Consider the following 25,551-nt stretch of genomic DNA (forward strand, 5'->3'; position numbering starts at 1 on the left):
TACCTTCATATTTCTCTCTCTCTCGTGATTACATGGTTTTTAAGCAAATTAAACTTCTAATACAGTCATCCAATAAGCTACAGGTCAAGTCGCCAAAAAACTAGAATAAAAATCTGTCATAAGATAAAGAAATAAAGACAAACAGGAAAGATTTAAGAGTTAAATGGTTAGGATCCCCATTTAGGGTTTAGCACAGTAACTAACAAGAAAATTTCAAAACATCAACTCAATGGGCTCAATTAAGAATGGAGTATTCCTACCTTCCTTTTTCTTTCATCACCTTATGGGACTAAGAATGTGAATGACTCTATGAATTTGCCTACTGGTTCTTTCCAAAAGTAATTGGTTATCTCTGTAGCGGTTAGGAAAGATTAGCTTAGACATTTCATTGCCCGTGTTTTGGTTTTCCACAATGTTCTATTAACTGCTTCTACCATACACTGGCCTTCAAAGCTCCAAAATTACTACTTTATGATATTTTATTTATTTCCATCACACACTATGGTCAATATAACCTGGAGCCAATTAATCGGCCTGTATGTTTTTGGAGTGTGAGTAGAAACTTGAGTATTTGGAGGAAATCAATGCAGACACAGGGAGAACATGATATATGCATTTATATATTCATGTTGTTATTTAAAAGTCATCAGCTTTATTAACACAAACCTCCAAACCTTTTTTTCCCAAAAAGCAGAGCTTTGATGCCCTACAATGAGGTGTAAAGTTTAATAAAGGTCTAGTAACTCATAGCAATTAGCAGATAGCATTTATTGGTTAGCTGTTTCACAGCACGGGTATGATTGGTTGCTATTAGTTACTAGACCTGGACCATTTGGCACATTAACTTAAAGCAGTTGGTGCCTGAAAGGGACTGTTCTCCTTTGAGTTAACTTTTTTTTTTTGTTTTCAAATATTTTATTAAAGTTTTACCATAAAACAAGCAGAATCAAAACACAGCCTGTTAAAATGCAGTCATGAAGACTGAGTTAACTTTTAGTATGACGTAGAGAGTGATGTTCTGAATCAATTTGCGATTGGATTCCATTTTTAATTATTTGTGGTTTTTGGGTTATTTAGCTTTTTAGTCAGCACCTCCCCCATTTGCAATTTTAGCACTCCAGTTGCTATGGTCCAAATTACCCTAGCAACTATGAATTGACTGGAATAACAAACTGGCATATGAATAAGAGAGGGTGTGGAGAGAAAGAAGTGTAATAAAAAGTAGCAATAACAATAAAATTGTAGCCTTATGGAGCATTTGTATTTTAGAAGGGGTCAATGACCCCTATTATGATTTATTTTAATTACAAAAATATATAAAATAAATAATGGAGACCAATTGCTTAGAACTGGCCACTCTCTGACATACAAAAAGTTAACTTAAACGTGAACCCCCCCCCCCCTTTAAGTTCTGCCATAAACAGAAAATGATTGTATTTGCAGATTTAAGCTACTAATATCTTCACATATTATATGGTAATAGTCTGGGATCATCTTTCCTGATTTCTAATTGGTCAACAATGTTTTATTTATATTAGCAACAATGTTTTTATTTATATTAGCTCATCTATGAACATTTGCACAGATATTTAACTCCTCATCAAAGCTACATAAACAAATGGTGTTTGATGCTAAAGAGCATTTTAAAGCATATTTCAGAATAAGGGGAAAATATTTTTCATATTAACGTAATGCCATTTATTGGCTAATTGCTTAAAGTAAAAATGGATGCTTTCAAAACATTTAAAATGAAAAACTTCTCTTCATATGTTAATATTACATGAACAGACCTTTGATGAGATATTATAATACCCTCAGGTTAAAACTCAAAAAATTAAAGGTTCAAAAATGTGACTGTATAGATAGCAACTACTTTTTAACTGTTGTACCCACAAAAAAATAATAAACTTTATATTGTCACCAGAACCCCATGCCGTTATTGTTCTTCATAAGTAAAACAATACATTAATCATTTGGCAGAAAAATCCAACCAAGACGATGTTCTTCAGCATACATATTCAGTGTAAAACAAGCATGTGTACTGAATATATTTGCAGAATGCCATCAAAAACAAATTCTATGGCAAAATGACACATAATTGATGCTGTTTTGTGCATAAATGGAGGTGAATTGGCACCAATTGTTTGGTTACTTCAGTTTCCTCCCACACCCCTGATATAGTTGAAGATACTGGATGTGAATTGCAAGCTCTGCTGGGGCAAAGATGGATGAGAACAATGTATAATCACTGTAAAGTGTTCTGGCATTAAAGGGGAGGTTCACATTCAAGTTAACTTTTAGGGGCAGATGTATCAAGGGTCGAATTTCGAGGGGTTAAATCCTTCAAAATTCGACTGAGGAATAGAATCGAATAGGGAATTCGGGCGAATTTAAGCGCTGGCGAATAGTCGAATGGGCGAATATTCGCCCGGCAAATATTCGCACGATTGAATATTCGATCAATGGATTTTCATTCAATCAAATGATCGATCTAATGCCTTTTTATTTGATCAAAAACTTAGAAAACAAGCCTATGGGACTTTCCCATAGGCTTTTAAAGCAATTCGGTAGGTTTAATCTGGCGAAGCAGGCAGCCGAATGATTTTTATAAGAGACTACTTCGACTATCGAATGGGTGAATAATCGCAGCGTTTTTTCGCTCTATCTATTCGAATCATTCTACTCAGGCGAATTTACGCCAATTCGATAGTCGAGGAGCACAAAAAACTACTCGAAATTCGAGCTTTTTTCCCTCTATTCATTCACCCAAGCTTGGTGAATGTGCCCCTTAGTATGTTATAGAATGGCCAATTCTAAGCATATTGTCAATTGGTCTTCATTATTTTTTTTTTAGTTTATGGTTATTTTCTTCTGACTTTTTCCAGCTTTCAAATGCGGGTCACTGACCCCTTCTGAAAACAAATGCTCTGTAAGGCTACAAATGCATTGTTATTGTTACTTTGTATTTCTCCTATTCATATTCCAGTCTTTTATTCAAATCAATGCATGGTTGCTAGAGTAATTTTGACCCTAGCTATTGCAAACTGGAGAGCTTCTAAATAAAAAACACAAAAACTCAAAAACCACAAATAATAAAAAAATGGAAACCAATTGCCAACTGTCTCAGAATATCACTCTCTACAACATAATAAAAGTTAGCCCCCTCCTTAAAGATACTAATAATACATACAGGAGAAGAGACCAGCTTCTTGTAGCTTGCCTCCTTCCAATCTTCTGTGAGCAGGGTCGGACTGGCCCGGCGGGACACCGGGAAAAAACCCGGTGGGCCCCTGGCTCTTTTGGCACATGCACACGCACGTGGGGGGCCCTGGGGCAGCAGCCCCCCAGTCCGACCCTGTCTGTGGGTAATCTCTGAGGTGTCCCACCAAGTAAGAATTAATAGGGATGACAGTTTAAGACAGCTGTTCTGAGATGTAATACCATTTTTAGGCCAGGTCATTTTTCTTATGAGGACCCTTTATGCAAGTCAAGGGAATGGTTGTTTCGAGACTGAAAGAAATATGGTCCCTAGGCATAGTCAGCAACCAATGTAGATTTAAGACATATCCCAGAAAACATGTTATCAGAATGTTCCGTTTGTTCATGTGAGAGCAGAACAAGACAAAAAAAGAGATATACACATTTTTTTATGGATCCGGGGTCCTAGTTACACCAGTACTCCCCCCCAATATCTCAAGAAAAAAAAGCCACAGCTGTATTCAGTGTAATATTTGAGATATGTAGCCTGACATCTGCACCACAGAGTAATAGAGCAGCAAAGATACATAAATATAAGTACCTTTTCTTCTGAATTGTAACATCTTTGATATGGATGAAGGATTTAGGAAAGATGCCCTGAAATATTGAAACAATATGGTCAGTAATACAAACAATATTTCATTTTTTGATGCTGCATGCTTCTAGAATCAGTTTAATAATGTGCAATCAAAGTTACATATAGTTCTAGTTTAATTCTAATATTGTTTTAAAAACTCGAATTTTTTGAGATGGCATCGAGAGCTTTCATTCTCCTTTAAGGTATGGCAGTTATTATATATGTGAATAAAGTACCCCTATTGTAAAATATAAGCATATTATAAGCCACTGAGGAGTTCCATGACCACAAAGGCCGAGTGTTTTTTTACAGGTCATGGAACTCAGAGGTTACTTTTAATATCCCCATATTTTACAACAAGGAGTAGTTTATTATAATACACAAGTTTTAGTGAGTCATGTGACAGAAATGACATCACTACTCACCGTTTATAACTGATGACATCACTACTCACCGTTTATAACTGATGACATCAGTACTCACCGTTTATAAGGATATAATTTACAGGATATTCATGGCTTTTGTGTATTATGGTGATTTAATACAGGTATGGGATCTGTTATCCACAAGCCCATTATCTAAAAAGCCCCAAATTATAAAAAAACGACTCAATTTTCATCAAATTATTCAAATTTTTACAAATCATTTGTCATGAACAAGTAGCTTGAACTTGATTCAAACTAAGATATAATTGATCCTTATTGAAGCAAAACAATCCTATTGGGTTTATGTAATGTTTAAATGATTTTCAGTAGAATTCAGGTATGGTGATTCAAATTAAAGAAAGACCCCTTATCTAGAAAACCCCAGGTCCCAAGCTTTCTAGATAACAGATCCCATACCTGTACTGTCATAAGATAAACACACTTTAATGATAGTAAGAGTTTTAATAACGGAGAATCATCAGCAAACAACAGCAGTAAAAATGATAAAACAACAAACATTTATCAAACGTTTCTACTCCAGTCCAAAGCATGCAGGTGGTTATGCTCTATAGCAAGAGCCCAGACAATTTTATTATTTCTGCCTGTGCCAAGAAACCACTCTTTGGCTACAGATGGACAGCGTTTAGCTCGGGAAATGACTTTATGGCAGCTAATACACCTAACTCTATCCAAGAACTGGCAAGCGATATGTGCTCCAATGCTGCTGGATGGACAGATGATCTGGCGTCTAAAAACTTGGCACATAGCACAAATGGATTTTATTCCACAACACAAACCTTTTAGGAAAACTAACCCGTCAGAAATTGTGCTTATCCATGTTCTCTCTTAATTTACAGATTTGGAGAAAGGAAAGCCTCATCTGTATGATACTATTATTTGTATGCTTTCCTAATAACATGTTCATTTATATACAGAAATGCAATAACACAACGAAAGGGGCATTCGAAACTTGTCATACAGCTGGTGCAGGGTTGAAAAGAGACAGAGAACCTAAAATGTTTAATAGAACAACATTATAGATTTAAAGAGACATAGAAAAGAACTAAAAAAAATCCCGAATCCTGTAGGCAATTCTGAATAATATATAGTGCTGGTTTCAGTTTGGACTAAAAATTAATGTTTTCTTTAAAATCAGCAATTTTATTGGCTCTCCCTATAGATCTGCTGTTTCAAATGATAGGTGGGTGTGTCCTAACGTAAGTACCAGAAGCACAGTAGGAGGGAGACAGCCAATCACAGCTGTGCAGTCACACAAGCAAAGACAGGCTTCAGTTCCCTATCAGGGTAACTGATTGGTTACTATCCTACAGGGCAGTGTGCTGACAGCTCCCCTGAACAGCCTGGGAAAGGAGGCAGCAGGAAGTGGAAGAGATGGGCAGGACTACTGTTTGCAGAAATATTCAATACATCAGCTTCAAGCACACTCCTTCTATATTTAAAGGAGTATAATGCACGGGTACATTCTTGTTTTTCACAAAAAATTATAGATTTAATACATTTATCCATCCTGCGTTAGAATACTGTTGTACATCCTTTGGCCAATTTATATTCAGGTACAGCATAAAACACTTGTTTTAACTAATTTCTATATCGATTAACCTTCTATAACAGTTGCTGCAGATTTTTTCTTGGGCATGCCAAGACTTTATACTTCCTCCTGAAATGTGTTTCCTATCATTTGTTGTTGAACTGCTAAACATACTTTAAATTTCTCCTCACATCTCCTGTTCTTTTCTCTGCTCAAAGCTATGCATAATAAAGTACTTCAACACTTCCAAATTCGTTTTTGTTTTATGACACCTTGTTCATGGGTTACTTTTGTGGCCCTGAGTCTTCAAAAAATGTAATTGTGTTTAAATATTTAACTGAATTTCTTGGTTTAAGAGTTGCATTCCATTTATGTTCGGTGAAACCAGCAAAATCTAAGAAATTGATAGGTGTCTGGCACATTCAGTATTTAGTGTAAAGGTAAAAGATGGCTTAGAGCTTGGATTATTACAAGGGGTGTATGCTGCTAAAGTATAACCTGGGGCACCTCCAAGTGGGGAACATAGTGAGATAAAATAATAAGAAATGGTCTTTTCTATTACCTGATCCACATGTTATGCAGAACCTAAAAGGACATGTCCAACTATTGTTTTTTCCCGCTCCCATGCTCCATTTTTCTTAGTACAGAACTCTTTTTGCAGAAGACAAGCTACATAAATGGTCTATCCAACCTATATTTTCAGGGCTTTTTAAATTACATAACTGACATTAGTGGGTTAAATAACTGACATTTGTGAAATAATGAAAAGGCTCCAGCATGCCCTGAGAAAATACTAGTCATACATGGAGCAAGTCTGTTTTCAGTTAGAAATAGTCCAATCCTGTGATCCGTGTGCCTTAGACAATAAGGCTGGAACTACGTGGTGGACGTTCTTCCGATGAAGACACAATGAGAGGAATTGCAGGCGTCATGTAATACAAATGTCGCATCTACAAACTGATTGCATTCGACATGACAGGACTGTCAGATGAAGACGCAACGTGCAGCATTCCCATCTGACAGTCGTGTCGGTTGCAATTAGATTGCAGATGCGACATTTGTATTACTTACATTAGATTCAGCGCATCCAACATGACACGTGTGCTTACTCTCATCACACGGGATCAGAAGGACGCGCACCGTGTAGTTCCAGCCTCATACAGTGAAGCCTGAATTTTAAGAACCCTGGTTTTAAGTTTTCCCGCATTTTACATTTTTTATTTGTGGTGCCACCATGTATAATGCATTTCAATGGGTGCATTTCCCTGATTTTAAGTAATGTTTTCCCTGATTTTACATTTTCACAGATTTTAAATAATTTTTTCCTGGTCCCCTGAAAAACTTAAAATGGGGATTCTACTGTATGTGCGTGGGAGTAGCACATAGGATACTCTTTAGGGTCAGGGCACACAGGCAGATTCCCGGCGACAAATCTCTTCTTCTTCGGGCGACTAATTTCCCTGATGAAATGCCTCCTGTGCCTACCCGCTGGCTAAAATCACCGGTGGGGTGGCATTTGGAGTGATTCATTTTCCGAAGTCACCCGAAGTTTCCTCATCAGGCAAATTCAGACGACTTCGGAAAACAAATTGCTCCGAGTGCCATCCCGCCGGTGATTTACATTTTAGCCGGCGGGAAGGCACGGGAGGCAGTTCAGTGAGATTAGTCGTCCCAAAGAAGAGGAGATTTGTCGCCAGGCGACTAATCTCCCCGAATCTGCCTGTGTGCCCTGACCTTTAAGCAAACATTAATTTTAATTATTCATTTGTACTTTGGAATGAATAAAACGATGTATTTCTTTGAATGTCTATGTTGTTTGCCCCACAGATGGCAGGTTTATTTTCCCCCACTGTTTTTCCCCAGAATTCCAGCATTGTTGCAGTCACAAGGGAAAGTTGCACCTAACCCAATGCGCTGCAGATATTAACAAACTTGTGATTGGCGCCAAGGGATGCCAATTGCTACTATATGAAGGTGCAGCGGCAGCACCAGATACATTTCCAGGGGCGGCAAAAAGCCACTCCTGTACATTTAAGAGCCGAATTTCCGGTTTTGAAACCGGAAATTTGGCTTTACTAGTGCGGGAGAGCGCATTTGCGCTCTCCGCACTAGTGTTCCTGCCTCGGATGCCTCCCCTGCAGATGGGTAAGCCGGCGAGGGGGGCGGCATTTTGAAGAGCCGCCTCAGGCGGCTTCTTCACCGGAATCGCCGCTGACTATATGGAAGTGGAGTGCATTTTGAATCAAGTACCTTTAAGGAATATAATCGCCAAAATATCTGTTTCTTTCCTCCCCACAATGATTGGAATCCATGGGATTAGAAATTCATAGTCACAAATTCATCATGAAAAGTGAAGCATTTGTTTTTGTTTTTTTAAAGGGATAGAGGCATTTGTAGTTGCTTAGTGATATCATCAATTATAATCTGTGCTCTGTGATATCATTACTGTCACAAGACTTACGAAAACTTGTATATTTTACTAAACGGTTTTAAGAGGATATTATATATTATTATAAGAGTTCCTTCGGTGACTTGTAATATACTTACGTTTTACAATAGGGGGTACATTATTCAATATATATTTGATTATCAGAGGAAAATGGCTAGTGGACATTTCACAGCTAATAGTACTTTCTACCTTGAGAAGATGTATAAATCATGTATGAGTTTGTATGCCCTTTAATCTTACCTCAAGTGTCCTCTGTTTTACAAGATATCCTTTGTACCAGTCTAAAATAAAATCAAGGAGAAATTATGTAATAATGAAATGAAAGAGCAAGATAAAAGCTTTAATTACACAAAATATACATTATTATTTTATACAGCCCTGACTATAGACTGTCTAATATACATACACACACACATATTTTATCAAAATTCAACACAACACAAACATTTAATATTTATAAAGCGTCAAGTTTAGAGAAAAAAAATGACCAATCGAATTTAATTTAGACTATTCGCCATCTATTCGCCATCTAAAACCTGCCGAATTGGTATTTTAGCCTATGGGGGACCTCCTAAAGTCATTTGGTGAACTTTTGAAAATCTATTTTTTTTTTTTTGGTTAAAAAACTCCAATCAAATTTGATACGAGTTTGCAGGTCGATCCTATTCACCTGAATTTAAAAAAATTAGATTTTTAAACAGATTTCGATTGGTCTTTTTTTCGAATTTTGAGTTTATTCTTTTTGAATTGGAGGAATCTTATCGATCTCAATGTCTTTTTTATAAACAAACTTTGGCCGTTTTAATCTCGGGAAAAAATTGCTTGAATATTGAAAAAACAACTCCCCCTGACTGTTATAGAAGCCAGATTATTTAATATAAGATGTTGTTTGATTTTTAAAAATAAATATTTCTAGTAAGAAAAAAATTGAGATTGTGGGGGGGGGGTTCTGCAGTTTTCTTGATTCACAGAGAAAAAAACACACATTTTAATACATTTTCCTCTGTTGCCACAAAGTCCTCCATAGTGCATTTTGGGAGCACTTGATAGCCAAAGCTATTTCATTTTCAACATGATTTTTGTTGAATTCCAACTTGTTTTTTATCCTTATTTTTGCCGTATTGACACGTTCGGCGTCTGTAGGACAAACTGATGATACAGCAGTGGCCGCATTTAGAATCGTATGTTGTAGTGTCGGTTCAGAAGTTGTGTTATTGTCTAACTTTCCGAGATTTATGTCTTTAATATAATCACTATTTTATTAAGAATATATTTTACTTGTGAGCTACTCGGTTTTCTTTATTTTTCCAATATATGGTAACACAATTTGCTGGATCATTTTGTTCATTTCATGACCTTTTTATTTGGCCTTAAAATTGTTAGTGTGCCTGGCTCTGCACTTCACTGTCATATACTAATAACGCCATAGCAGGGGCGCTGCAGATTGCACAGAGAAAGTTAAAGGACCAGTAACGTCATAAAGCGAATATGATTTTTGTTAAAGTTTGTATCTGTTGATCCAGCACCTGCCAATAAACTAGAGTTCTTAGCAACAAATATATTTTATTTGAGAGAGGTTTTCTTTTCTCTAGACAGTCTCTCTAGACAGGGAGTAACACCGTGAGCAGGTAAAGCAATTTGTATACACAGGATTAGTGACGGGCGAATTCGCAAAACGGTGTCCGCTTTTTGGACGACATTTTTTTTTTTGACCCCAGCAAATTTTCGCAGCCGTTTAGCGGATTTATTCACCGGTGGCGAATCGCGCAAATTTGCAGCGAATTCGCACCTGGCGAATAAATTCACTCATTACTACACAGGATGTGCTCCCAATTAAAAAAAGTACATTTCTGTAAGTTGCCATTTATAGAGGATTTAACACAAAAATCTGAATTGGTTTAACATTACTTTGCGGGGGAATTTTACCTAAATGTGACTCAACAGCTTTTTTTGAAGGCACAGAGTATACTATCCAGAGTATATCACTGTACATGCACTTTGCATGCACTCTGTGTACAGGTATGGGACCTGCTATCCAGAATGCTCAGGACCTGGGATTTTCTGGATAAGGGATCTTTCCATAATTTGGATCTCCTTGCTTAAGTCTACTATAAAATCGTTAAATAAAGAAAACCAATAGGATTGTTTTGCTTGCAATAAGGATTATAATTAATTATATCTTATTTTGGATCAAGTACAAGGTACTGTTTTATTACTACAGAGAAAAAGGAATTTTTTTCTTTTTTAACTTAAACTATTCGATTGAAATGGAATCTATGGCAGGCAGTATTCCCATAATTTGGAGCTTTCTGGATAACAGGTTTCTGGATAATGTATACCATACCTGTATTTTAGTTTATGATGCTATTTTACACCACTTGAGACCTCACGTAATTTGGTAAAGGAAGTCTGTCTGTAAAATAAATGTGGTGATATGCGACTGCATAAATTCGATACACATCTTGACTAATATGCCATTTTTACAGGGCAATTTCTGTCGTACATAAAGAGATGTGTGGTGTATTTGGTTGACTTTTTATGATAAATAGGCCCCTTTCTGCATTCAGTTAACCCTCAGTTTGCTGATTCTCAAGTTGAGCCAAAAGCCTGTTAATAGCAGTATAAAAATGCAAATATACGTATGGGACCTGTTATACAGAACCCCGGACCTGGGGTTTTCTGGATAGCTGATCTTTCCATAATGCCTTAAAAGGGTTGTTCACCTTCCAAATACTTTTTTTCAATTCAGTTGTTTTCAGATTGTTCCCCAGAAATAAAGACTTTTTTTCAATTACGTTCCATTATTTATTTTTTACTGTTTTTCCAAAATCTAAGTTTAAAGTTGAATGTTCCTGTCTGTAGAGTCTGGCAGCTCAGTAATTCAGGTGCAGACAATTTTGCAACACTTAGGGGCTTATTTACTAAACCCCTGAAAGCAAAAAATGACGAAAAATTGTGAATGATTTTTTTTTTTATAAAACCGGACTTTTAAAAAAATCACAAATTTTTTGGAATTCATTAAACCCAGAGGATGGTTAAGTCTGAATCTGAAAATCCGCATCTCAGACCTGTCGAGGTTGCATATAACTAAATGGGAGAAGTCCCAATGATTTTTTGATGTGCACTGGGTTTTTGCCAATACCCCAAAGTTTTCTGAGTTTTCTGGCAAAATTCTGAGTTTTCGGGTGAAAATCAAAAATCTTGAAAATCTAAATTTTTCATGATTTATCCGGATTTTTTCGGGAAACTGTATTAATAAATAAGCCCAAAAACCCTGTGTGGCTTTGGTAGGAGTTTTTTTTTTTTTCCAGCAAATATTGAGATAAATTCGGACTTTGATAAATAACCCCCTTAGTTCATACATTTCTCAGCAGCATCTCTGCAGTATTAGTAACTATTGTATCAATTCTAACAGCTGTCTTTTAATAAAACCCAGAGATTCTGTTCAGCAGGGACAAAGATAAGAAATGTATCAACTAAATGTATCCATTTAGAACAGTTTACTGCGTCAGCGACCCCCCCCCCCCCCCCCCCATGGCTGCTTCAGCAAGTAAAAAAAGCCACTTCAATATTAGAAAAACTGTCACACATAGAAAATAGAAAGTCATTGGAAAAAGTCGTCATTTCTGGTGATCTGTCTGAAAACTTGATTATTTGATTATAATGAAGTCTATGGGAGACAGCTATCCTGTAATTCAGAGCTTTCTGGATAACACGTTTCTGGATAACGGATCCCATACCTGCATACGAGAAACAGCTAAAAATACAACATTTATGAAAATTGTTCAGAAAGGAATCCAATTTTTAGGTTCAGATCCCATTTATTTCAGAGTTTGCCATAGTACTGCACACTGTATATGTGTCTGTATATGTAAATAAAGTTTAACAAAGTACAGAGGTTCTTTGTCTGGAAGGTACACTGTAATTAACCCGAATACAGTTAAATATTGCGAAAACAATCATCCCATAAACTGCAGGCTTTTCCCTACCTTCACAGGACTCCTGTATATGAACCACATCACCAATCTGAAGGGAAATCTGTGGCACGGCATTGCTCTTAAAATTACAGATTGCTGTGGAAAAAATAAAACAAAGCTGTCAGATGTCTCACATATACATTAAAGGAGAAGGAAAGGCTAAAATTAGTAAACTTTATCAGAAAGGTCTGTATAAATAAACCAGTAAACCCTCAAAGTAATGCTGCTTTGAGTCCTCTGTCAAAAGAAGCACCTCATTTCTTTCCTTTTATTGTGTACACATGGGCTTCTGTATCAGACTTCCTGTTTTCAACATAAACCTCCAGGGCAGGGCTTGAGCATGCTCAGTTTGCTCCTCTCCCCCTCCCTCCTCCCATCCCTGCTGTAATCTGAGCTCAGAGCTGTACGTGAGCAGGGAGAGACTCGGGCAGGAAGTGATGTCACACCAAGTTTATATGGCAGCTTCTATCCTAAACAAACAGAGACAGTGTCTAAAGCTGTTTACTCAGGTATGGTAAAGCATTCTGCAGAATAAATATAGAGTTCTAGCTTGCACTATTGTGGCTAATCTGTTGGCAATAAACTGTCTTGGAGCTTTCCTTCTCCTTTAAAGGGATCCTCTCATTATTCATCTTAACAGGTACATGGGTCATTATTGCATTATTAATAAAAATATTACCAGGCAAAGCATTATATTATTATATCTGTCCTTTTAGGCATTTTTTAGGTAGCACCCATCCAGTCCATATTAAAAACACTGTTATTAAACATCAGCAGAATTGGTTTAATAAGCCACACACGAATAACCTTTTTTTTTTGTTCATTACACAGAGGTGTTTAGGTACAAAAGTGCTGTGTAGAAAAGTTTTTTTTTCAATAAAACACAAAGAATTTGTCAGATGTGCCTCACATTAAGTTAAAAAAATATAATAGCGACTTCCTAATAATATTTCTGTGGACTAATACTGCCATCTCATGGCCATTTCCAGGAAAAGCACAATTCACATTAATATCAGGGAAATGCTATTAAAACTGACCTGCTGCAGGATTTGTATGTTACTTACTTATATTTATATTTATTATTTATATAAGTAGGTCAGTCTAATGTCTGCCATTAAATGTGACAGTCACAAATTAAACCCTGCAGGTACTCATTATCATTATTTAAAGAACAAGTAACAGAAGGTTTCAGAAGGAAGCACAACTTGATGACTTTAATATTATACTTGTGCATGTACAGGAATGGGACCTGTCATCCAGAATTCTCAGGACCTGGGGATTTCCTTTCCGGATAAGGGGTCTTTCCATAATTTGCATCTCCATACCTTAAGTCTGCTAAAAAAATCATTTAAACATTAAGGGGCAGATTTACTAAGCTTGAGTGAATAGTTTGAATGCAAAAATATTCGGATTTCGAAGTATTTTTTTGACCATCGAATTGGTCAAATTCGATCGATTCGAACAATTCGAAGTAAAAATCATTCGACCATTTGACCATTCGGCCATTCGATAATTGAAGTACAGTCTCTAAAAAATCCTTTGACTCAATACTTCGCCAAGTTAAACCTACCAAATTGCATTATAAGCCTACGGGGACCTTCTACAAGCATTTTCTACGTTTTTGGCATTGAATAAAAATCCTTCGATCGATCGATGAAAATCGTTCGAATCGTTTGATTTCAAGGATTTTATCATTCGATCGAATGAATTTTATTTGATCGTTCGATCGAACGTTTTGCGCTAAAATCCTTCGAATTCGATATTCTAAGGATTTTACTTCGAGGGTCGAATTCGAGGGTTTTTTAACTCTCGAAATTCGACCCTTCATAAATCTGCCCCTAAATAAACCCAATAGTATTATTTTCCTTCCAATAGGGATTGATTATTTCCTAGCTGGGACCAAGTACAGGTATGGGGCCTGTTATCCAGAATTCTTGGGACCTGGGGTTTTCTGGATAATGAATATTTCTGTAATTTGGATCTTCATACCTTAAGTCTACTAGAAAATCATGTAAGCATTAAATAGGTTGGCTTTGCTCCCAATAAGGATTAATTACATCTCAGTTGGGATCAAGTACAAGCTACTGTTTTATTATTACTGAGAAAAAGGAAATCATTTTTTAAAAATATGGATTATTTGGATAAAATGGAGTCTATGGGAGACAGCCTTTTCCGTAATTCAGATCAGATCCCATACCTGTACAAGGTATTGCTTTGTTATTACAAAGAAAAAGGAAATATGTTTTCAAACATGTTTTGCATGATTTAGTTAAAATGGAGTCTATGGAAAACGATTTTCCTGTAATTTGGAGCTTTATGGATAATGGGTTGCCGGATAAGGGATCCCATACCTGTATTATATTATTACATTGTTGTGTCTGGTGCAGTCATTTACATAAACCCAGCACCAGCCCAAAACTCATCTAATTCGTGTAAAGTGCATGCAGCATGTTACAAAATTGGGAAGCAGCAAGGAGCAAACAAGCAGAAAATGAATGCATAGTTGTATGTAACCTGGCCGCACAGGCCATATAGAAATATTATATACTAAATACAGTAGAATGCAAAAAATACATATTTAGTTAAAATAGTGCACAACTACTGCAAAAATCTCATTTATAAACATTGGACAAAATTGCACCTGGACAATAACCCATAGCAACCAATCAGTGATTAGCAAGCAGTCTTGGCTGACTGTTTCACGTTGGCATCCAAAATTTGTCGATATTTAGTAGAATCAATTCTTCCCTCTGCACCTAAAAAATTTTTGTGCCTCCAAAAAGCCTTTGGTATCTATGGTCAAAGAGTTGAGTTTTGACTTCTCTCTGGCTTGTCTAAATGCTGCTTTACATACTGTAGCTCAGATATTGATGTGATAAGGTTGCAGGAACGGCTTCTTCCTAATGACTCTTCCATGCAGATAATGTTTGTGTAAGCAACTCTGTACCATGGAAGGGTCCAACATCTCTCCTGTAACAGTAAAACCTCCCTGCAGCTCCTTTGCAGTATATATGAGTTTGCCTTTCTGCCCAATGTATGCGCAGTACTTTCTTAAAGGGATACTGTCATGGGAAAAAAAATTTTTTTCAAAATGAATCAGTTAATAGTGCTGCTCCAGCAGAATTCTGCACTGAAATCCATTTCTCAAAAGAGCAAACAGATTTTTTTTATATTCAATTTTGAAATCTGACATGGGGCTAGACATTTTGTCAATTTCCCAGCTGCCCCTGGTCATGTGACTTGTGACTTGTGCCTGCACTTTAGGAGAGAAATGCTTTATGGCAGGCTGCTGTTTTTCCTTTTCAATGTAACTGAATGTGTCTCAGTGGGACATGGGTTTTTACTATTGAGTGCTGTTCTTAGATCTACCAGGCAGCTGTTATCTTGTGTTAGGGAGCTGCTATCTGGTTACTTTCCCATTGTTCTTTTGTTTGGCTGCTGGGGGGGGAAGGGAGGGGGGTGATATCACTCCAACTTGCAGTACAGCAGTAAAGGGTGATTGAAGTTTATCAGAGCACAAGTCACATGACTTGGGGCAGCTGGGAAATTGACAAAATGTCTAGCCCCATGTCAGAAAAAAAAAACTGTGTTGATCACTGGACAATTAGAAGTGTGTCTTTGTTCCTATGTTTTAAAGTTGGTGAAATAAAGTGTAACTGTGCTATAACATTCACACATATGTTGTGTATCGACACTGTAGTAGTTGTTTCCTACTTTTCACTTGCATAATTAACTAGCCTATAAAATACATTGGTAGGAAGGGGCTTTCATAGGTCATTGAGATTAAAATGTTCTCAGTGAGAAAGTTGCTTTGCTCCAGCAAATATTTTCTGTTATATATTTTTTTTTCCCTTGTGTCCTATTGGCAGAGCTCATTAAAAGAAAGTAATTGTGTCACTTTGTTAATGCCAATGCTGTGCTATTTCAACACAGTACTGCAGCATATTTATCAAGGGTCGAATTTGAAAAACGTCAAAATTCAAAAAGACCAACCGAAATCAAGTCAAAGGGGTTTTTTTGGCCGAATAGGTCAGTTTTTGATCGAATAGGTCCATATTCAGCTGAATTAGAAACATACAAATTGAAGTAATAGTGCATTCGTTCAAATACGATTTAAAGTTGTTTCCAAAAAAAACTTTGATTTTTCAAAGTCCACCAATTGACTCCAAATAGGTTATAGGAGGTCCCCCATAGGATAAATCAGCTATTCGGCAGGTTTCAGATGGCGAATGGTCGAAGTAGAATTTTTGAAGAGACAGAACATGGTAGATTTCGAATTTTTTTCAAATTCAAATCGAATTTGGACTATTCCCTAGTCGAAGTACACAAAAAATAGCTTGATATTCGAATTTTTTTGAATTCAAAAATTCACCTCGACCTTTGATAAATCTGCCCCAGTGTACCTGAGGTTTTGACCCTTGAGAAAATTCAAGCAACAAATGAGTGAGAAAGTGGATTTATAATAAATTGCATAATCAGTAGAGAGGGGATGGAGGACTGAAAATTAATATTTTTTTGTGTCTGTTCTGCCTCTGCTTGCTACCCATAATGCAAACAGATTTGCATGCATTTTCATTTTGGTTTACATTGCCCAAATTACAGTCCATTAGTCCTTGCCACAAATGACTCCTTTTCAATGTTCGTATAGACTTTATTGTGCTCGTTACCGTTTATATTATAGTAAATGTGTCGATGGTGCAGAAGCAACTGATATACACTTTTCAATGAAAATTGATGGTTCAACAAACTCTGCTCCATCTGTATATTAGTGAAATGAAATATCTGCCTGAACCCAGTAAGGGTGATGTTACTGATCTATGTTCGTTAGGTCCCCAAGGCTTCCAAGAAGACAATATTTCAACACTTCTTATAAATTGGTTGCTTGGCACTTTTATATCAGTCATGTGTCCAAACCACAGCCTTAAAACCAACGGAACAACATCCAAGGCTGCAATAAGAAAATGTGTCATCTCCAGCCACTTAAATTAAATAATGTTTGTTATTATCATTAACCCCGTTTCTACAAGCAGTTGTAAATTACATGTAGATTTATTTACAGTGCTGTATGTCCATTAATGCTCATAAATGATTACCCAGTGATGTGCATACAAATAAAGAATAATGTGAACAGAAAGCCTACACATCTAACACTACACTAAAGTGCTCTGCCAACACTAAATTACCCTTATTATTGTATGGTGTAGCAAAACCGGAAACATGATTGTAAGGCGTTACTCCTTGTTGTTCACCCAAAACATAAAGCGTCATTTATACTACAATATAAAAAACATTATTTATTAATACGGTTTATTAAGCTTAGAATCTTGGAAATAGAGGAGAGCACATACTAAATGCTGTGAATATTATTTTATTGCTGACTACCGATACACCGAGTTTTATTAAGGTTCAAGTTGAGTTTTCTACCAAAATTCGAGTTTTTGGGTTGATTTTTTTGATCCAAACTCACCATTTTCGTGGTTAAAATTTTATTTTTTTTTTAGAGGTTTTTTTTCAAGATTTACTATATCCTGACCTTGGAAATAGCTTGAATCCGAAAATACACCATCTAAAACCAGTCGAACCATTTGAAGATGTTAATAGCCTCCATGATGTTTGGGTTTTGGCCAAAAACTCAAATGATTCGAGCGATTCGAGTACTTTTTTCACTGAAAACTCAATTAACTAGAATTTTCGGGTTTAGAACTTCGAAACTCGCAGAATCTGGTTTTTGCCATTCAAGTTAAAAAGTTAAATAAGATAACATTCCAGATGTGAGTTCATTTGAGATATAAAGAACTCTAACACTCAACCTTTGAAAAATAACCCCCCTGAGCATTAGAAAGAGCCAGGGGCTCTATCGCACAGAATACATTAAAATAAATGGTTCTTAAGCTTTGAAACAAATGGAACATTGTGACACAAATATCTTACAAAGCAAGAAATACAGTCAGTTTTCAACCATAAAGCTTTAAAATACAGGAATATTCATTATACTCTTTCCTATTACCCCCTTAATTAATTTCTGATTTTGCTTGTAAAGGTATCTTGTACTACAAAGAACATCTATAGGAAGTATCCCATGTTCTTTAGACAATGTGTCCATCCTTAAGCTAATGCAGTGCCATAGATCTACATAATGTATTTTGGCAGCAGGAGAAACATATGCCTTATCAGTGCATAAAGAAGAAAAAAAGTTGTGCTTCTGAATATTTCAAATGATTAGCAGCATTTGTTGACAAGAAGATGTAAATAACTAGGGGCCGATTTATCAATGGTTGAAGTGAAAATTCAAATTAAAAAAATTTGAATTTTCGAGCTAATTTTATGTGTACTTCGACTAGGGAATAGTCCGAGTTCGATTCGAATTTGAAAAAAATGTACTGTCTCTTTAAAAATTCGACTTTAACCATTCGCCATCAAATACCTGCCAAAGTGCTGTTTTAGCCTATTGGGGAACTCCTAGAACCTTTTGTGAACTTTGAATCATACGATACGAATTTGATCGAAAACTGACCTATTTGGAAAAAAAAACTTTGATTTAATTTCGTTTGGTCTTTCTGAATTCGAATTTTGAAGTTTGAAAGTTGAAATTCGACTCTTGATAAATCTGCCCCTAAATGTCAGAGGCTTCAAATCCTTCAGGATCTCGAGGTATAATAAAAGGAAGAAGCAGGGTGTTGGCAGTTGCAGGATACTGTCCAATACCAAGGTTTCAGAATGATAAGGCAAGAAACTGCTAGAAGTCAGGTATAGGTCAAGGCAGGCAGCAAAGCAATAAAAAATGGAAATCAGTATATCAGAAAGGTCATGGATTCTGAACAGAGTACAGGCCCTATGGAGGTAAAGCTTGAAGAACAGCTTTGTGTGTAATAAAAGGAAGAAGCAGGGTGCTGGCAGTTGCAGGATACTGTCCAATACCAAGATTTCAGAATGATAAGGCAAGAAACTGCTAGAAGTCAGGTATAGGTCAAGGCAGGCAGCAAAGCAACAAAAATGGAAATAAATATATCAGAAAGGTCATGGATACTGATCAAAGTACAAGTTCTATGGAGGTAAAGCTTGTAGAACAGCTTTGTCCCTTTAAGTTTGTCAAAGAGTTATAGGGAGGTTAGAATAACAATCCTTGTTCTTTATTTGTAGTTAATACAAGGTTGTAGTCCCCATCCTTCTTCAATGAAGAAAAGCATTGGCAGATAAACCCTCATTTAACATTGTCCTCACCATACTGCTTCATAGCTGCGGTTTCAAAAGGAGAAAAGTCCAGCGACAGCGAGACATAGAGTAGCACCAGGTCGGAGGTCTATGAGGCAATAATAGGGGTGATGAGGACATTTTCAAGTGGTGTGGGAGAGAGAAGCTAGCGCAGCCAGCCCATTGAGTCCTATTTACTAACAATTTAAATAAGTGTCCCATACTACTGTGAAAACAAAAATGTTTTGTGTGAAAATCTATCCTGTGCCAAGTGAGACCTTCCTATAGATGGTAATTATAAGAGAATTTATTTTGTTGCAAAAAAAAAAAAAACAATTTTCAGTGAAATTTTTAAATAGATATTTTTAAAGAATGGAACACTAGCTGCAGAGTTACCACAGGTTATAATAGGTGATGCCACCTCTGAGTATTTTCTTTAGAAAAAATTGTGAAACGTGTTAGTAAAAAAAAATGTTACTTTTGGGGGAAAAAATGCAAAAAAAAAATTATTTTTCCTCAATGGCAAAATTGTCATAAATTGACAAAAATACTTGTACTCGTGAACAATTGTGCGCCTGTAAATGTATCCGATTGTTAATAAAAGATTAAAATCAAGATTTCAAACAAATGTTATAGGGGTACAGTTGATGAAATGACCTGTTTATTTTCTGGCTAATCCCCCTTTTGGTTTTGTGTTTCTCTATATTGCCAATATCCAGCACAGCCCAGCACTTCTCATTTCTCTTTTCAGAAAGCGAAAGAAAAAGGAGGAATGAAAGGAACCAGACAGGAACAAAATGTTACACACACAAATATGTAAAACATTTGGCTAAGCCTTGCTGTTTTTAGATACTGATGAGCAATTAGCGTTCAGCATACAATGCTACTGTGGGAGCTAACTCCATGCACACAGCTCTGTTATACAAATAAAAAGGCAAATAACCTCAGCATACTTTACAATAAGGGCAGAGACAGACGAGAAGATTTGGGGAGATTTAGTCACCCTGCAACAAATTGCCTCTTCTTCGGGCGACTAATCTCCCCAAACTGCCTCCCCGCCAGCTAGAATCTAAATCGCCGGCGGGATGGCACTCGGAGCGTTTTGTTTTACGAAGTTGCCTCACGATGAAACTTTCGGCGACTTCGGAAAACTAAGCACTTCCGAGTCCCATCATGCTAGGGATTTACATTCTAGCCGGTGGGGAGGCAGTTCGGGGAGATTAGTCGCCCGAAGAAGGGGAGATTAGTCACCCGAAGAAGAGGCGATTTGTCGCCAAGAGACTACTATCCCCAAATCTTCTCATCTGTTTCTGCCCTTAGAGGTGGACACATAACTGCCTTGCTCTTGGCAATGAGGCAATGAAGAGAAGGTATAAAGGGACCTGTCCCAGTAACGTAAGGCCTTACACATGGTCTTGATGCATGTTCTTCAGTATTTTACTAATACACAGGGCAGCCATCAGAAATCACGGGGCCCTATATGACAATTTCTGCAGACCCTGGGCCCCTGCAACCTCCACAGGTCCCACCCTAGAGACCTACACACCAAAAAGCCACACAAACATGAGAGCTAAAAATCCATTGGTGGTCAGGGCCCCCACAAAAGTTAAAGAAAACTTAATTTGTGGCCAGGCCCCCCAACTAGTTAAAAAAAATGGTGGCCAGGGCCGCCAATTAAAGTTAAAAAACTTCACTGATGGCCAGCCTGCCCTGCTCCCTACAAGTTTAAAAATAACATTGGTGGCCAGCCAATCAGAGTGGTCTTTGTATGTATGGGTTTCTTAGTGAGAGGGCTGCATTAGGTTATTGGGAATGGGAAGATGCTACAATGCATACAAACCTGTGTAGTTATCAAGCTGTGTAGATGAATGGAAAGAGGAGTTTGGAATTCAGGTGTTTCAAATTTTTTGTAAAAAAACACTTTTTCCTCAAGATTTTTTCTTGAGCCCCTTTGATTTGATTGGGTTACACCAGCTTTGAAATTCCAATTGTCAGAAGTTGTTCTGATTCGTAAATGGCAAAGCAAATTCATAAACATGGCTTACACAACTAAAATGAATGTTATATCCTTCATTTCTGTCCTGTTTTGCCTGAGGAGGGATCTGGGTATATAAACCTTTGGGTTTCTTACGAAACAAATATGCGATTTCTGAGCTGCAGAGCTGATTTCTAATACGGTATATACCAACAACCATGATTTGTTAGGACTTCAACACTTTGCTTAGGTAATTAGAAATTAACTTGACATAGATTGTCAGTACAAAACTGTAGCAAGGTGTGAGTAAAACTGTAGCTAGGTGTGAGTAATACTGTAGCAAGTGGCAAGTAAAACTGTAGCAAGGTCTGAGTAATACTGTAGCAAGGTGCGAGTAAAAAAGCTGTAGCAAGGTGCGAGTAATACTGTAGCAAGGTGCAAATAAAACTGTAGCAAGGTGTAAGTAGAACTGCAGCAAGATGTAAGTAATACTATAGCAAAGTGCAAGTAAAACTGTAGCAAGATGTAAGTAATACTGCAGCAAGGTTTGAGGAAAACTGTAGCAAGCTGTGAGTAATACTGTAGCAAGATGTGAGAAAAACTGTAACAAGGTGTGAGTAAAACTGTAGCAAGATGTAAGTAATACTGTAGCAAGGTTTGAGAAAAACTGCAGCAAGGTGTGAGTAATACTGTAGCAAGGTGCGAGTAAAAATGTAGCAAGTTGTGAGTAAAACTGTAGGCAAGTGTAAAACTAGCAAAGTGTGAGTAAAACAGTAGCAAGGTGTGAGTAAAACTGTAGCAAGATGTAAGTAATACTGTAGCAAGGTTTGAGAAAAACTGTAGCAAGGTGTGAGTAATACTGTAGCAAGGTGCGAGTAAAAATGTAGCAAGTTGTGAGTAAAACTGTAGCCAAGTGTAAAACTAAGAAAGTGTGAGTAAAACTGTAGCAAGGTGTGAGTAAAACTGAATATCTGAGCTGTTTGTAGATTACAAGGCACAAATTTGGGCACCCAACACTGTATATTTAGCAGACAACTTTATGTGATATACAATGCAACAGTGGTGTTCACCAGCATATTTATATGTCAGTTTCATGTGGGGAAACAGATAAGATCTCCAAATGTTTTCTCCCTATAGAGATTGTGACATAGAGCCCTGTAGCTCAGGAGCATAACTATAGACAGCAGATACAATAACTGCTGGGAGGGCTTATAGGATTAGTGGGCATGGGTATGTACCCAAACACCATATCCCAGGGGACCCCTAAATCAGTGGCATCAGCGGGGCCAGTTTCTTCTATAATTCTGATAAATCCCCACTTTCCAGCAGCTCTCTTATCTACCAGGGGGTGCTGGACCCCTCCTAAGATTTTTATTTGGGGGGGGGCATGCACACTGTTGTTATGCCGCTCCCCTTAATGAAGATACTACTAAGAAATCTATTTTAAAAGGTTAATTCAACTGCAAATAAAATAACAAGGGAATTGAGAGTTCACTTAAAAACAAGTGTTTTCTTTAAGTATAAAATGCAAGCAGTTTCCAAGGCAGTGTACTGTATTTGCTGGGAACTGACGATAGTGTAAGCAATAGCTCTTCAGCATACAGAATATAAAAGAAACTCTTGCTCAACTCAGCCGCTTCACTTTTAGTCAGGCTTTCCTTTTCCATAGTTCTGCCCCTTGTGTGAGTGATTACAAGGCACTTCAGCATCCAGCTTTCAACTTCTTTCCAGACAGTCTTGTCCACAGACCTCCCAGTGCTCAGAAAAAGATATATATATATATATATATATATATATATATATATATATATATATATATATATATATATATATATATATATATATATATAATGCATTCCTTGCACAATATGTAGTCAGGCAATAAACAGGGAAAAAAACACTAAGGACCCTTACACACGGGTTTGCTTATGTGTGTTTAACGTGTGCTTGAGATGTTGTTTTGGCCACACCTAACCCCATGAGCTAACTGATTCCATTTTATCTGCTTGGGAGAACCCACAAACCCTTTATGTAAGTACTGTCAGATTCCACTGTGTGTTCTTAAAACAACATATGCTCAGTTTTTATGCATTTCTATTCAAAATATATTAAAATAGAGATATGCATGTTAACTGACAAAAAAAGACTTTCTTTTGTTAAAGGGTTGGTTAAGTTAAGTTAACTTATAGGGGCTGATTCACTAAGGGTCGAATATCGAGGGTTAATCAACCCTCGATATTCGACTGGGAATTGAAATCCTTCGACTTCGAATATCGAAGTCGAAGGATTTAGCGCAAATAGTGCGATCGTACAATCGAAGGATTATTCCTTCGATCGAACGATTAAATCCGTCGAAACGAACGATTCGAAGGATTTAAATCCAACGATCGAAGGAATATCCTTCGATCAAAAAAAGTTAGCCAAGCCTATGGGGACCTTCCCCATAGGCTAACATTGGCTTCGGTAGCTTTTAGATGGCGAACTAGGGGGTCGAAGTTTTTTTTAAAGAGACAGTACTTCGACTATCGAATGGTCGAATAGTCGAACGATTTTTAGTTCGAATCCTTCTATTCGAAGTCGTAGTCGAAGGTCGAAGTAGCCCATTCGATGGTCGAAGTAGCCCAAAAAAAACTTTGAAATTCAAAGTTTTTTACCTTCGAATCCTTCACTCGAAGTTAGTGAATTGGCCCCATAGTGTGTTACAGAATGGTTAATTCTATGCAACCTTTCAATTGGTCTTCATTGTTTATTTTATATAGTTTTTAAATTATTAGCCGTCTTCTTTTGACTTTTCCCAGCTCTCAAATGGGGGGTCACTGACCCCATCTAAAAAACAGATGCTCTGTGAGGCTACACATTCGTTGTAATTGCTTTTAATAAAAATTACTTTTTATCTTTTTTATTCAGGCCTCTCCTATTCCTTTTCCAGTCTCTTATTCAAATCGATGCATGGTTGCTAAGATAATTTGGACCGTAGCAACCAGATTGCTGAAATTACAAACTGGAGAGCTGCTGAATAAAAAGCTAAATAAGTCAAAAACCACAAATAATAAAAAATAATAACCAACTGCAAATAGAACATCACTCATTCTTGCAAATCAGAATATCACTCTTTGGGGCAAATTTACTAAAGGGCGAAGTGACTAACTCTGGAGAGTCATTTCAGTACTTCACCGATTTACTAACGGGCTCAGGCGTAACTTCGCTAACAAAAGAGACTGACGCTGGCGCTCATTCGCACTCAATCGCCAGCCAAAGTTGCGTTTTGGCGAAGGGCTGTAACTCTGCAAATTCACTAAGGTGCGGATTTTACTGAATGTTAGCTCTTGTGCCAGACTTTCCTTCAACCACCTCAGACCAGGCAAAGTGCAATAGATTAGATAGGACTTCCTCAAACTTTAGTTGAAAATTTTTCTAAGTTCCAAAAAATGCTGCTGTATATTCCATTTTTCAGGGTGATAGGCTGAAAAAGAGCGTAGAAATTTTTTTGGGTAACCGGCTTCCCCCCTACATTTCCTAATATATGGCACAAAAACGATACACTGGGCTCATGTGTAGGGCAATAAAACAACTCTATTTTCTATTTTCTTTTATAAAGGTTTATAAAGGTTCCCTGGGCTTGTGTAATGTAATGTATTTGCTGCAACATAAACATCCATTCAACTTTAACTTCCCGCTGTATGCAAATTAGCCAACGCTAGCGCAACTTCGCTTCGATTGGCGCAGTAACGCTAGTGGAATTTCGCCAGCATTCAGCACCCTGGACGCAACTTTGGATTTTAGTGAATTAGCATTGTCCTAGCAAATCTACTCCTGGTGAAGTGTTGCGCTGTGAGCAAAGCCGTCGCTAGCGAATTTTCGGAGGTTAGTGAATTTGCCTCAATGGGACATGGCCTTCCGGTAATCTGGAGCTTTCTGGAAAACGGGTTTCCAGATAACGGATCTCATACCTGTACTGTTAAATCTCTTAAATGTAGGTTATTGCATTAAAGCACCGATTCAACACGAACAAACACAAACGAATTGCTGTGAACTTGTTACTTTTTGTTCTTTCTGAATATGTTTAGAACATCAGAGAAAGGCTGTTTGTGAATTGTCAGTGATGTGACACATTGTATCATGTGACTGAAATAGGGAAGTGGCTTTAAAC

General features: G+C 37.1%; 1 protein-coding gene across 2 annotated transcripts in view; it reads right to left on the reverse strand.

Annotated features, from left to right (window-relative positions):
• Positions 1–25,551, reverse strand: part of dock2.L (dedicator of cytokinesis 2 L homeolog) — a 313,170-nt gene that overhangs the window by 276,128 nt on the left and 11,491 nt on the right. For both annotated transcript variants that reach the window (XM_018252117.2, XM_041586149.1), the window contains exons 2-4: positions 12,248–12,331; positions 8,499–8,539; positions 3,800–3,855 (exon numbers count right to left, since the gene is read on the reverse strand). In XM_018252117.2, coding sequence (XP_018107606.1) covers positions 3,800–3,855; positions 8,499–8,539; positions 12,248–12,331 — 181 coding nt within the window. The remainder of the gene's footprint in view (positions 1–3,799; positions 3,856–8,498; positions 8,540–12,247; positions 12,332–25,551) is intronic.

This window comes from Xenopus laevis, chromosome 3L, assembly GCF_017654675.1.
Source record: "Xenopus laevis strain J_2021 chromosome 3L, Xenopus_laevis_v10.1, whole genome shotgun sequence".
Classification (NCBI taxonomy): Eukaryota; Metazoa; Chordata; class Amphibia; order Anura; family Pipidae; genus Xenopus; species Xenopus laevis.